Here is a 15,341-nt window from a genome sequence, read left to right as displayed (position 1 = left end):
CAAGTAATAATCTGAATAAAAAGAACACGCAGTTGACTGGATAAACCTAGTATACAAATGGTTTAAATGCTTGTAAAAATCAACTTTTAAGGGGCAGGGCCTGGGTGGCTCAGTCGTTAAGCGTCTGCCTTCGGCTCAGGTCATGATCCCAGGGTCCTGGGATCGAGCCCCACATCGGGCTCCCTGCTCGGCGGGAAGCCTGCTTTTCCCTCTCCCCCTGCTTGTGTTCCCTCTCTCGCTATGTCTCTCTCTCTCTGTCAAATAAATAAATAAATAAATAAATCTTAAAAAAAAAAAAGTGAACTCATTTTTATTCCTGAAGAAAAGAAACAGCCTTACCTACCACAAGGACAACATTTTGGAATCCCAGAAATAACCTTCCTCCAAGATAAATTACATCCCTAAATCCTGAACAATGGTTCCTTCCCTTCCCACAAATAAACAGCACTTCTAATATAATCAGTTTCCACTTTCTTCCCAAACCACTTGAAAAGAATGATTTCCTTTCAGTAAATTTGTAGATAACACAAAATAATGTATTAATTTAGTGATTGTTGACACATGTGCTATAAATTATTATATATTGTTACTATTAATATCATGTTATCAACTATAACTACTTATTAGTGCTTAAATTTTTAAAAAGTTTAACAAACCATTAAAAGAGGTAAACATAGCACTTGACCAAATTAAAACAAGTTAACCTTTCTGTATAGTTTAGAAATATTCTTAAATGTGACAGTGTGGTTAGTAAATTACTTTGAGGTATCCCTAAGGTTCCAAAGTTTAAAATGCAACCAAAACTTCCTCAGATTACTTTTTCCCCTTAAAAGTGAAGCTTTGTTTTAAAATTATTCCTCATTCAGGGTGTCTGTTTTAAAAAGCAAAAAAAGAAAGCATTTACCTTATGTTTTGCCGAATGCTGGATGAGCTCTGTAATTAACACTTTGTCCTGTTGCAACCTTCGCTTCATAAGCTTGGAGCAGTTGATATTAATGGCTTCTAAAATGTGGGATGTATTGTATTCCACAAATGGCCGGCTATCAATTAGCAGCACTTTCTCCGTTCCACTTTCCAGCAGAGCCACCAACCTCTCAGTAACAATTTGAGTTCCAATCATCTCATGGGCCATGACAACAATAAGTCTTCTTTTCCCACCTCCTTCTTTAATTTGCCACGATGATGTAATGGTGGTGTACTCAAAGGCTCAGCCACTCCATTGTACTAAAAATGTATGAGGTCAGGCTGGTGGTGACTGGCAAAAGGAGAGTTAAACCCATTTTCAGCAAGAGCCCTCCAAGTGAATGTCCCTTTCTCTTTCCCCGTTGATGTGTTCTTGCAAAGGACTCCTTCCACAAAGCAGCCCCTCACATCTGATTCATAAAGAGATGACTGGAATAACCATTCCACAACAAAAGATGCTTTGGGACAGCCAGGGCATTACATCATTCTTTACCTTTGCTCCTCGCTCCAACAGCTTTACACTGGACTGAAAATCCTACATGAAGAAAGACAGACAGAAAACAAAACATGGGGTCAAAAAAAAAGAAAGAGCATCAGATTAGCGAGAGTGTATGATTCATAATATTTACTCCATTAATCTAATTTCATACTTGATGCACTGTTTCATTTGAACAAACAAAAAGAACAAACAGGCATGGCTTCAGAAAACCTACTGATAATTCACTTTTACATCAAAATATAAAAACTCAAAGGAGACAAAAGAAGACATAGTCATGAATTGTAGTGACTGGGGGCCCAGAATTACACGCTTGTAGTATGAGATTGAAAGAGCTGTAAAAAGCTGCTTGAAGTAACATTTTTTTCCAAATGGGTTTCCTCCATTTTATTTGCTTATTTCTTGAAAAGAGGACAAAGAACAACAGCCTACCAGCAGGTAAGCAAGCCCACACTGCATGTGAACACACGTACACTCACACATACACACACCAGGGCACCCCAGCAGCCCCTGTAAATGGCCCTTAGGAAAACTTTCCATACACTTCAGCTGCCTTTTAAGGAAGAGGAGGAACAAAAATGGCTGATATTCTTGTCAATTGCTGAGCTCACTGCTGGGGGCCTGTGATGTACCCAGCTCCCACCAAGGCAGTCTCACTGCTATAACCCTGGCCAGTCCATCCCCCCAGTTCCTTGACCCTTCCTAGGCTGACCCCTCATTTTCTTGTGCCTCATTCTTTGGAGAATCACTGATTCCCAGCCTTAGAAAATCTCACATCTTGGGGCGCCTGGGTGGCTCAGTCGGTTAAGCGACTGCCTTCTGCTCAGGTCATGATCCTGGAGTCCCGGGATCGAGTCCTGCATCGGGCTCCCTGCTCGGCGGGGAGTCTGCTTCTCCCTCTGACCCTCTTCCCTCTCGTGCTCTCTGTCTCTCATTCTCTTTCTCACAAATAAATAAATAAAATCTTTAAAAAAAAAAAAAAGAAAATCTCACATCTTCACCTGGGCCTCTAGGTCAACAACCATAGAGCAAACATGCAGAACCCTTAGTACCTGACCCAATGCCTCCCTCTTCTTGCCAAACTCCTGTAACTGACCACTTCCTAATTGACACTTGTTGGAGTTTTGTTCCCATAGCTTGGATCTCACCCTGACCTTCAATATTGTCAGATTCCTAGCTCCCCGGCCCATCTCTGCTCACAAGAAACGCTCCACTACATTGCACTAGATGTCCACTGCTGGCATTCACCTTCTACAGGGTAAACTATGTGATGGCAGAGGTTTTGTATTGTATTTCTTATCTCCATAGTGCTTTGCACAGAAGATACTCAACTCATACTGTTATAAGTAAAATCCTCCACAAATGATTTAAAATACTGAATAAATATCTAGTTAACTGATTTCCGATCAGGATGGTAAAACCCTCAGACAACATTGGGTCCAGTTCCTAATTCCAGACTTACAGCTGAGAGACTGAAGCATGGAGAAGTACAGTGAGGAAACCAAGAGGAGTGGCTGTGTCATTGACCTGTTACTTAACTCTGGAAAATCATATAACCTCCCTGACCCACATGTTCCTCATCTATAAAATGTACCTATAATACAGGCCTTGTCTCCTCACAAAGTCTGTTTGGAGGACAAAATTACCAAGGTTATCTAAAGTCAGTAAAAACACAACTACTTATATAGAGAAAGGAGGGAAGCTGCTCTAAAGATACCAATGGCGACCAGAGCTGCCTTGCATCGGGAATCTAAAAGACCTCATCCAGCAGGTAAACACAGAAGCCATTCTGCCCTCCTGTATAATCCAGCCTCAAGCGAGCTGCGCCCTCTCAGAACCCCACACACACGGAGTTAGAAGGCACCTGAGAAATCATCGCTTCTGCTCCTGCACCTTACAAATCAGCTCCACAGAATACAGTATTTGTCCATTTCTTGTCTTCATTATATTAATGTATTTTTAGTATAGCTTACTGGCAATGAGGTACAAAAATCATCTCTATCTTCAACCAAAGAAACTAGAACAGAGAATCTGTATGTATAGTCAGTCAACGGAATATACTTTGGCAAAGCGCCTACCAAGGATGCAGCATCGAATTGAGTCCCGACTGCTCAGTGACATAGTTCACAGCAGTGTGAGGTCCTGTACTCAGATTGTCTGACTCCCAAACCAGGGCTCCCACTACTGGGTTACCCTGTTTTCCCTAAGTACCTGTTCCCATAATGGAACTGGACTGAGAAAGAATGGCCCAACTTGTCCATGAGGGTGCCCTGGTGGCACAGAAAATGGAAATCTGAGAACAGGAGCAAGTTGATTCCAACACTGGCACTGGGTATCCGAGTCTGATTGGCTCCTCTCGATGATAAAATCCGGATGGCACAAAGCAATTATCTGGGTTAGCAGATCAAGGGACAAAGAGAGGGAGAAGACAGCAAACATGCAAAAGTTGAATTAGAAAGTTCTCATCTTTGCTTCCCTTCAGCCAAATCTCCTAAGCCCAAATCACCAAAACCAAAGAGAGGCTACAGCATGCAGTTCTACTGGGCAGAAAATGGCCATCCTTACCCAGAGAACCAGAGTCGGGACTTCCAGATACAAAAAGGAAAGGTCTGGGCAAAGTGACCTTAGTATGAGGATGTAATTGAAGCAAAGCACTGAATGTGAAATGAAGATAAAGTTACACCCTTTCATGTCATACTGAGGCCAGCTGGAGCCCTCCTGTTATACTTTTATGCCCAAGCTCTGATGTTCTATAGTCCCAAATAGATTATGTGAGGCAGAGCCCTTTGCCAAGGGGTGAGGGGGGTAGGGGAACAATAGCCTTAAACCTTATTTATTTACAGCCAGAGAATTTTGGTTAAGTCCTCATCCTAGGCTGCAACTCTAATTTAGAAATTTCTGGGCATTCACTGTTCATTCTGATGAATGTCAATACCTGAGATCGGGAACATGCCTGTGACAGTTTTGTTTTTGAAAACTTTTGCATCAGGTAGGATTTAAAAGATGATAAGAGAACATTTTATTGTTGAAGCTAATCTTACCCAAAATTTCTACAAGAAGTCAAAAGGAATAAACATTCTTAGATTGAACCTTAAGGGCCCAGATGCGTATTACAAAAGCCAGGGCAGACCAGCTTTACTATTTATCGATTTACTTAAATGATTTCTAAAGTTTTAACTATTTTCTTTCCATTTTTAAAAAGATTTTATTTATTCATTTGAGAGGGAGAGAGACAGAGAGAGCACAAGCAGGGGGAAAAACAGGCAGAGGGAGAGGAAGAAGCAGACTCCCCGCTGAGCAGGCAGCCCGACATGGGGCTGGATCCCAGGACCTGGAGATCATGACCTGAGCCGAAGGTAGATGCTTAACCATCTGAGCCACTCAGGCGCCCCAAGATTTTATTTTTTTAAGTAATCTCCACACCCAATGTGGGGCTCGAACTCATGACCCCGAGATCAAGAATCACACACTCCACTGACTAAGCCAGCCAGGCACCCCTTTTCTTTCCACTTTTAATAGATAACACATTCACTGGCTCAAAAAAGGTATAAAAATGGGGTATCTGGGTGGCTCAGTTGGTGAAGTGTCTGCCTTCGGCTCAGGTCATGCATGATCCCAGGGTCCTGGGATCGAGCCCCGCATCGGGCTCCCTGCTCAGTGGAGAGCCTGCTTCTCCCTCTCCCTCTACCTGCCGCTCTGCCTACTTGTGCTCTTTCTCTATCTGTCAAATAAATAAATAAAATCTTAAAAAAAAAAAAAAAGGACTGGTACAACTTAAAAAAAAAGGTATAAAATTTATACATACCAGGAATATGTACAGTTTACTGTATGTTTGTTACATTTCAACAAAGCTATTAAAAATTGCCATAATACTGAAACTCCAACAAATACATTAAGTGAAAAACAGGAAAACACTGAAAATCCTTCTCCTACCCTTGTCCCATCTGCCCAGGTCCTCCCCCTGCCCTGTACTGCAAACCACGGTGAATAGTTTCTTCTGACTTCTTCCAAAGATTTTTTTTTTTTAAATGAATACAGAATGAGACACAAATATATAGTCTTCCCCCTTTCTCCCTTTGTTCAACTGGTTACACAGTACATACACTTGTGTATCCTGATCTTTTCTTTCACTTAAAATACTACAGTGTGATTTTTTTCTCATTGCCCTCTTGGCTGCCTGGGGACCACAGTGAGGAGCCTGGCCCATGCCCGATGCTCAGGAGATGGGTCAGGTGGCTGGAGCAGCTAGAAGACTATTCTGAGATTGATGGGGTGCCCCCAGTTTACCATCAAGGAAATTTGGGTGGCAGTAGGCCCTTCAGAAGACAACTAAAGAATCCTTTTCTATGCATTGAATAAAGTTTTCCATTTCTCTAAAAAAAAGAAAAGTCAAGAAACCAGTATTTATCACACCAAAGAACTAGTAACCTTAACTAAGGCCACTAAACAAATATTTGCCAAGTATCCCACTTTCAGAAATGAACATTTTAAAAAACTTTATTTATGAAGGGAAAGAGACAGGCTGTGGAAACATTTTAGTACAACAAAATTACTATACAGGTCAGTGAATAAAATGGGCAAATCCCCTTAAGAAAGGCCAATTTTGGTATATTTTACATTTTACCAAACAACTTCTTTTATATTTTAATAGTTAATAGTAACATAAATTGTATAAGAACTTTCCTCCTTTAATATACAATTTTTAAGTTTATGTGTAATTTATTTCATGTACGGAAATTTATCTATGATTTTTAGTAGAGTTTTATTTACTGAAATTCACTCTACTCTGCAGAGTATCAATGAAATGAAGTATACCACTGAATTAGTTATGTCAGAGGACCATAAGCCTAAGACTGTTTTAATGATAAGGTGAACAAGTGGAATGTTTTAATTAAAAGAACAATGTACAGTTTGAATACCAGTATTTGCCTCTAAAGTAATTAGCTATAAAAGGAAAACTTTTTTTTCTTTTTATTTTCTTCACTACTCATAACACAGCCTTAAAGCTAGTGCCCAAATAGAAAATTTTTTAAGGATTAAGGTTGTTTTTAAATGATTCCATTAAGCATCTCCCTCCTGTTCTCTGAGGTGTTTGTTACTTTCTTCAACTTTGCAGGCAAGATAGATCCTGGCTTCCAGGTCAGTCATACTGACACTTTGTATATCCCGCCAGAAAGAAGGTGAGAACCTTTCCCACACACAATTTCCCCCTTCTACCTACCCATGGGCTATTTTCTGCCAACAGCAACAACTCATCCGTTGGCAGGCACTGCGGCCTCAGGCCCTCAGCAAGGGCTGCAGCAGGCAGGTAAGGGACAGGGCTCCAGGAACAAGCCTGCAGGCCTGAGAGGTGGGACCCATGGGGACTCAGCGGCTACCCCTCAGAGAGGCACATTTCCATTTTAAATACTTCCTTCACAAAGAAATTCTCAGAAGGAAAAGGATCCTATGCCTATGGGGTGCTTAAATGGCCTGTTTAGCAAAGAAAGTGACTGAGCTTTATTTGGTTGGGCTTGAGCTCAAGTTCAAATTCTCAGAGAATTTATGGATAGGATATAATCAGGTGAGAAGTTTGCTTTTACTAAACTACAAGCCAGTCTTAAAATTTTTTCCTCCAATAAAAGTGAAGAAATAGGCAACAAGATACACTAAACAGCCTTTCAGCAGAGCCTTAAATGTAGATTTTCAGTAACAGAAAAACTGAACAAATCAAAAGGGAAAAAAGCAGGCTATGATGTCTGGAAACAAGGAAGAACATCTTTGACTTTGACCATCTATACTGATGAAAGCAACTTTGCCTCATATGCTGTGGGTAAACCCTAACAGAAATTCTGAAGTCTGATATTTGGTAAAATACATTCAATTAAAAAAAAAACAAAATAAACAAAAAACCACCCTCACCAAAGCCAAGAAGACTATATGAGCTTAATGTATTTTCAGTTGCCTATTAATGTCTTGACCATATTTTCTTACCCCAAAATAGAGGACACATTCTGACAAATGGTGGCAATAATGGGATAGACTGCTTGAAGCACAAGCGTCTGGACACAGAGACAGCACTTGTTAGCACCATAAAACCTAGCCATCTCTCACCGACTTATGGCACTGTTGAGAGCACCCGCTCCTATCGGAGGCTTCCTCAAGGACCCACAGATAAAGACTGGAAGAGCAGCCATGCTTCAAAGACTAAAAAGACTGTCTTTGCTTCAGACACAGGCCAGCCCAGGTACAGTCTGGATCACAGAGAAGACTTCACCAAGTTTCTGCTCAGGAAGAGCACCGCACTCTTGGTATTGGCTCAGCTGGAGCCTCCATCTTTCCTTCTTAGCGCTGCTTCCTGTTTATGCTCACCTGTCTCACTAGCTTCCCCTTCCCTGATCCACCAGAGCTCCCCTCCTCCCCCCCTCCTTCTGCCACACCATGTGCCTATTCTAGACCTACCCCTTGCACCCACGGCTCCCTGACTTACCCCTCTCACATGTAATGCTTTCTCCAGGCACCTTAGTCCAACTAAGGACTCTACTCCCTGGAAGAGGGGCCTGGATATGAGGTGGTGTTAACGGAATGGGAATGGAAGGATCCTTGGATGAAGTCTCTGGGTAAAAGAAAAAGTGGCCAGTGGCTGGTGTAAACCGAGAGTCAAGAGACAACGTTTTGGAAAGATATTTGCAATAAAGGTGGCCTGGAGGCAGAGAGGAAAGATTCAGACCAAACCAAACAGAGCTCAGATGGGGACTAACATGTACATCTTGGTCTCCTTGAGCACCTGTCAGGCCTACTGTAACTCACTCACTCAACCAACAGATAGTTATTGGGCACCTAGGAAGTGCTAGGCACTGCCGGAGAAATGCAGCAAAAATGAGCTAGGTGCGGACTCCTGTTCTCCGGAGCTTCTAATTCACTGGCAGGAGACACAACAGACAGCAGCAGGACACCAGGCTGTAGGACAGATGGTGGCAAGCGCTATGGAGCAAAAACCAAGCGCGGGGGGGGCGCCTGGGTGGCTCAGTCGTTAAGCGTCTGCCTTCGGCTCAGGTCATGATTCCAGGGTCCTGGGATCGAGCCCCGCATCGGGCTCCCTGCTCAGCGGGAAGCCTGCTTCTCCCTCTCCCACTCCCCCTGCTTGTGTTCCCCTCTCTCGCTGTGTCTCTCTCTGTCAAATAAATAAAATCTTTAAAAAAAAAAAAAAAAAAACCAAGCAGGGGAGGAAGACGGAGAGCTGCAGTGGGCAGCTGCAATTTTAGACAGAGTAGTCGGAGAATGTCTTACTCTGATGGTGAAGTACAAATCAAGAGGAGGGGAGAGTGAGGCGTGGATACCAGGAAGGCTGCGGCTCTCTACGTCAAAGGCCTGAGGCCAATGAATACAGTACTGGCCAAGGTAATGCAGAACTGGGCGAGGGCTAACAGAGGACGTGGCAGGTGCTCCGTCTTTCTTCAGAATGACGGTTATATGTTTTGGAAATGAAGCATTTCCAGGCACTCAAACATTTAACTTCAGTGTGAAAAACACACACACACACACACACACCACACACACACACACATTCGGTATAGTTTGTTCTTAAAGCTTCAAACAGAGAAGCTGAGGTTCCTATATTGTGCATTCCTTGGCAAATGAATAAAAAGTTTCTGTATGAAAAGACTGTAATAAGAAAGATTACTATTAGTATTAATTTAATACAATTCTTCCAACTCTACAAATGTGTTGTACCTAATAATGGAATCCTGGTTTTATAGCACAGAATGTAGAATGTAGCAAATGTATCATAGAATGTAGTAAAATATCAAAGACAGGTTAAACAAGATATAGGTTGAACACATCTGAACAAGAAGGGAGTTTAAAGGATCTTTAAATTAAAAACTTTTTAAATGCGTTCAAGGAGTTCTCCCTGTCAGAAGGTGTATCAAATATTTAGCACAAGGACTCTGTAAGTTAGATAACTGTACTCAAGGGGTTGGTAACACTACTGTAAGCTTATAACCTTTACCCATGCACCACTTTTAGCCCACTCCACCCCCAATACAACAAAATTCCACTACATGAAAGATAAGGTGTACTCTCCTGACAAAGAGTGAAATTACTAACGATATTAAGACCAGGGTAGACATCTAGACAATTTGGAACACAGTCTAGTGGAAGAGAGGATATAATTTAATTTTTTCCAAAGAAGATCAGAAGGTTCTAGGAACAAGCAGTGGAAAACAATTAGAAACCATCAACACCAAACCTTCCATCACTCCCACTTGAGCCCAAGTTTGTAAAATATTCTGGAATGTTATCTACTTTAAATCCCTTAATACTAAAATAAGTAAAACCAGAATGCCAAACTATATTCTCCTGAAAATAATGTCAACATGGCTTACAAGGATGTTTTCAAAGTGACTTCCAAGAAAATGCTTCACCTTTCAGTTAAAAGACACATGAGAAATACTGGGAAAAAGCCTACATGTGTAACAGAAGAGGACTAAGTAACTTACAAATTATAATAAATCCTGCAACACAGTACCCATGCAGCATTTTTAAATCATGGTGTAAAAGCATACCTCTTAACAATGAAAGATGGTCATGATACATGAAGAGAATAAAATCAAGTTACAAAACAGGAGGTAAAGTAGAACCTCAAACAGCTACACACATACATGCACACAAGACAGGTACATTCAAAATGTCACAATAGTTTTGCTGGGTAATTAAAGGTAATATTTATTATATTATTTTCCACAGTCTTGGGAAGTACAAAAAGTCTCAGAAAAAGGGCATGACAAAGACTCAGAGTCACTAATGTGGCTACAGCAGTCCTGTACGTTGCTCCTTATCAGGACTGTTAAGAAAAGTGCGGGGTGGAACAAGGTAAAAAGACGAGCAAATACAATACAGGAAAACTGATGTTTACCCTCAAGGTAAAAGCTGCATTTCTGCTTCACAAAAGAACTTACAAAGAATTATTTTCAATAATAATAATGTTGGAGGGAGGGAGACAGGAAAAATTAAATTTTAAATCACACACTTAGGACTATAAACCTGGACTTTCAGTAGGTCAGTTGGGGTATGACTCTTAATATGAAAGGTTTCTTCTGTACATGAAGAATTTATAGCTAGTTTAAAAATTAATATATTCCCTAACACTCTTAGAATGTATTTCAATTTATAAAGTTTCCAAAATAAACCTGCTTAAAGCATCACAAATGAAACCCAGTAGGACTTTGATTCCTCTCACTGGAAAAGCACAAATTCTTTTAACAAAGTATATACAGCAGTCTTGTCACTGTTCTGAGCTCCTAGACACACACAGCAAGACTTGAACACGTTCCAGGCGTGGCCTTCAAGCCTGGACCACACCTGTTTCCAAGGCCCTGAGGCTAAAAATAACTCTGGGGCCGCCCACTCAGGAAAGCAGCCAGGCCCGGGTGAGCTGCAGGCCCCTTGCTCAGCTCCACCAACAGTGAAAGCAGGAGCTCCGTAACCCTACAATCGCAAAAACCTCCACGACAGGCTTCTTCCCCTCTGTGCCGATCACCTCCATCCGAGGCCAGCTCATTTTCTTTGCCCTGGACGCCAAAAACAAATCTGGGAATTTAGAAACAAGTGAGGTTTTACAGTGTATCATTTTTAAAAACAACAACCGTGGACCAGAAGACTCAAGAGAGGATTTAGGAGACCCTGTTCCTAATTTCAGCTCCTCTACAAAGACACTAACACGTCACAGCAAGAGTCACCGGACATCCCCAAGCCTGTGGTTTCCTCACCTGCGAAGGAAGGACTCCTGATATCACTTAACATCTAAGGACTACTTCACTAAGGACATGATGATGTCACGGTCAACGCATCTCAGGCCTCAGTGAGGTGCTTCCACAGGACAGCACTCCAGGCCTGATTTGATCGTTAAGCCATCACCTTACGGAGTTACAGCTTATGTCCTACAATACACACATCAAAATGTAACTCCTGGGCAAGGGGTCCACAAACAGCAGGGCAACTGTTCCAGATCATTTGTTTTGTGGAGAAGGATTTCCAAGGTCTGCTCCAAGGCAATGACTTTCACTTCTCTGCCAGCCCCACGGCACCAGGAGCCCCCTCCACGGCCTGTGACTCCACCAGGTGAAAACTAAGGGGAGGGAGACCAGGGGCAGAGGAAGAGGGGGCGGCAGCAGCACTACTGTCCACTCCAGGCTTCTAGGCTGTGCTAATTTAAGTCACTGCATCTGTCCTCACACTTCCCCTTCTGGGGCCCGGGGTCCTAATGGTATCAGGAAGCTGTACCACAGGGCAAAGTGGGTGGCAAGGCCAGGACCCGGGCGAAGAACGGCAGCGCCACAGGACAGCCAGGGGACCGAGCAGCCACGGTAAGAATCCGAATCCTCCCTGTCCTCATCCTAGAGTGACTTTTTCCATTCTCTCCTTTTCACCGTCTAGCTTTTCCCGGTAATTTGGCTCCCTCCCATCATCTAACTGTCCTTTCCCTGCTCTTATTTGTTCTTAGAGGCTTTGCTGTTCCCCTATCTCCCTCTCCCTCCCTCCCTCTCCCCTTCATCATCATTTCTCCCTTCATGATGATAACCAAGACTCTTCTCCAGTTAAGCCCTTGTCACGGATCTGCTTTCTGTTGTGGGGGGAGAAGTGCCAAGGCCCTGGATAAGGGCTGCTATTGTAAGGAGCACCCCCAACTGCTCCAGACTGCTCTGAGACAGTCATCCGCAGACTCAGGTGTTCAATCAACCATGGAACTCTTTTATTTGCTACTGTAAAACAAAAAGTTTTATTTCAGAGGGGAGAGAGAAACTTCTCCAGCTGAGTGTTTCACACATGGCTATACTGAGGAGAGATGATTAACTTAGTATCCTCTGTTCTCACCAGCTCTCAAGTGCTACAGGTAAAACCCCTCTCTAAACCTCAGAGGAAGACACAAATTCTCAATGTTTCCACACTAGATTGCTCAGAAAATGAACAAGATCTGAATTACTTTGTCATCTAGTGCTCAGATTTTTATTTTTTATTTTTATTTATTTTTTTAAAGATTTTATTTATTTATTCACGAGAGACAGAGAGAGAGAGAGAGAGGCAGAGGGAGAAGCAGGCTCCCTGCAGAGCAGGGAGCCCGATGCGGGACTCGATCCCAGAACCCTGGGATCACGACCTGAGCCGAAGGCAGACGCTTAACTGACTGAGTCACCCAGGCGTCCCTAGTGCTCAGATTTTTAGAGCAGAGAAGTAAGCTCTGCACGTGTGGACGAAGCTGTCTTCATCAAGAGTCTGACTGACACCTGCACCCGCAGTGTCCCCGCCCTGCCCTTCTTCCTGCACCACTGGCCTCAGGGGGCCACTAGTTCTCTTCTCGGTTGAGCCCAAGCCCAACCCGAGGACCTTCAAAGAGAAGAAAAGGTAGAATGGAAAACTAAGAAACTACAGGCCCCTATCTCAGCTCCCAGTTCTATTGGCTCGTATTTTAAAAAGGATTTCCCAAACAATTTAAATAGCAAAATAAACAGTAATGGATTATAATCCACAGCATAAAATAAATACCCATGAGTCCAGAAAAACAGATTTCCTGAAAACACTTGCTCAAGAATGACAGTGTAAGAGGATGGTGTTCCTATTCGCTATCTGGTTCTTTTTTTTTTTTTCTAAGAGTTATTCTGTCACCTTTTGGATGGTACTACATTCTGGTGTGACGTCAGCCAGGTTCAGGCATGCCACGTGCAGCAGGTAAGCAGGGGACACTTTCCCGCTCTGAAAAATACCTGTGTCTGTATTGGTTTAAGGTGAATTAACTTAGGTTTCTAAAACAATATGGAGCACTGTGGGGGGGTGGGGGGGAACCAGAATGGATGGAAAGCCCCTGATACTATTTAGTTGAAAAAATGACATTTGCACATGCTAGCAGGTGTACAGCAAGTCAAAGAAGGAAAACAGGGACATGAACTGCCAGAGAGAAGAGGGAAGAAAATTCCAGATGAAGAACATGCAGAGGGATAAGCTGTGTGTAAATTTCCCGGGCTAGAGCAGAGACTGTAACAGCGAGTAACACAACTAGTTGGTCAAGTGGAAGGGGCCGGCCAGTGTGGATTCCTGAAGTCTAAAGCCACCGAAGCCACTGCAAGCTTTATGAACAGAACATGAGAACACTGCTGGAAGAATTTCAGCCATAACTTTCTATGGATTGAAATAAGGAGAAAATGGAAGCAAGGAGACTGACTAGTTATAACCTACACAATTTTCGTTGTCTAAAGATGGGCTCTGCCTAGAGTGAGGACTATAAAATCCGACAGGAAAGGAAAGACCTAAGGAACTGGTGATGTTGTAAATCCAAGGCAGTATGCCTGGCACAAAATATACCCTTATTAAATAATGGACTTCCTGACTGAAGCTGTCCATGAAAATGGCTGTTTAGAGTACATTATCAAGTTATTCTACAATAAAAACATCCAGAAATATCTCAATACCCTATTCTGTCCCTGCTTCAGATGAGCCAATATCAAGCGAAATGAGCAACAGGTTCAAGTTTTACTAGTTAGGTCACTGTTCATAAAACAGAAGAATTAGTCATATTTAAAAGGCCAAAATAAGTAAAGCAGAATGCGAACAGAGGTAGATGCTGAATGTTGGCATTATGGGTGACTTCCTCCTATATATTTTTCAGTAATTTCCAACATTTCCATTATACACATACACACACATACAGACACACACACGTACATATATGCATATATAAAAGATATGTATCTTTTTCAACAAAAAATCTAAGGCATATATATTTTAATCAGTGGTAACTCATGTCATGCTCATGCTATTCAGAAGAAGGTAATTATTTTTTATGAATCATTAATCAAAGTAAGTTTTAATACAGAATCATGGGATTCATCCAACAGTGACTTAGTAGTGTGAAAAAAAATTAGAGATTTTTAAAAATTTAATCACATATCCCTACAACAGCCCTGCTTCAAGGTGTGAAGCATTCACATGTATTCCATACAAAGCAATATAAACATATACAATTTAGTACAGGGCAATGTCCCTTTTCCAAAAGTAACCTCCAATACCAAAGACCACAAAATTAAAACTGAATGCACAATCATTACAAGTAAAATAAGTTTGCCACAAGTGAAATTTAGTTGAAATTAATACTGAAAGCAGTAATCTGAAAGCAGACCACAGTATTGTCCATTAAGAACTCAATGACTTAAATACCAAAATACCTAGTTTCACCATCTCATATAAAAGGTAGTCCACGGCACAGACTCCCAACGATAATGCTTACAAGGCTCCAGTGTTTCATCTCACTGCACAGATTCTCAAATAGGTACAAAAGAAACCTACCACCATTTGCTATCAATATAGTTAAGCATCACAGAACACTATCAGAGACTAAAAGGCCCTCTAAGCAAAATGCAAACATTCAGTTTTTTCTTTTGCAGAAAGCGTTTGTCCTTCTGAATTCTGGGGTTATGGACCATAGCTAAAATGTAAAACTCGGGGCACCTGGGTGGCTCAGTCATTAAGCGTCTGCCTTCGGCTCAGGTCATGATCCCAGGGTCCTGGGATCGAGCCCTGCATCGGGCTCCCTGCTCAGCAGGAAGCCTGCTTCTCCCTCTCACACCCCCCCTTGCTTGTGTCCCCTCTCTCGTTGTCTCTCCCTTTGTCAAATAAATAAATAAAATTTAAAAAAAAAAAAGTAAAACTCGAGGAAGAAAAATTAAATAGATTAGTGGAATAAACATGTATTCATTTATTGACCACCTACTATACTCAATTTCCTATAGAGGAACTTCTCAGTTTTGTCTAACTCCAAGGATCACTTAAGGAATTTGATTTAAAATATGATAAAAATGATCACCCAGGCTCCGTCCCTGGAGACTGATAATTGAGGTCTCAAGTGGAGACT

The 15,341-nt window shown here is 42.0% G+C and overlaps 1 protein-coding gene across 3 annotated transcripts in view; it reads right to left on the bottom strand.

The window, feature by feature from the left end:
* Window positions 1-15,341, bottom strand: part of DUSP16 (dual specificity phosphatase 16) — a 95,629-nt gene that overhangs the window by 38,904 nt on the left and 41,384 nt on the right. For 2 of the 3 annotated variants that reach the window (XM_021690527.2, XM_021690526.2), the window contains one exon: window positions 905-1,498. In XM_021690527.2, the coding sequence (XP_021546202.1) occupies window positions 905-1,132 (228 nt within the window). In that variant the 5' untranslated portion in view covers window positions 1,133-1,498. The remainder of the gene's footprint in view (window positions 1-904; window positions 1,499-15,341) is intronic. The other variant, XM_021690528.2, reaches the window with a different exon arrangement.

This window comes from Neomonachus schauinslandi, chromosome 5, assembly GCF_002201575.2.
Source record: "Neomonachus schauinslandi chromosome 5, ASM220157v2, whole genome shotgun sequence".
In the NCBI taxonomy this organism is placed as follows: Eukaryota; Metazoa; Chordata; class Mammalia; order Carnivora; family Phocidae; genus Neomonachus; species Neomonachus schauinslandi.
This window is presented reverse-complemented; position numbering and strand designations above follow the sequence as displayed.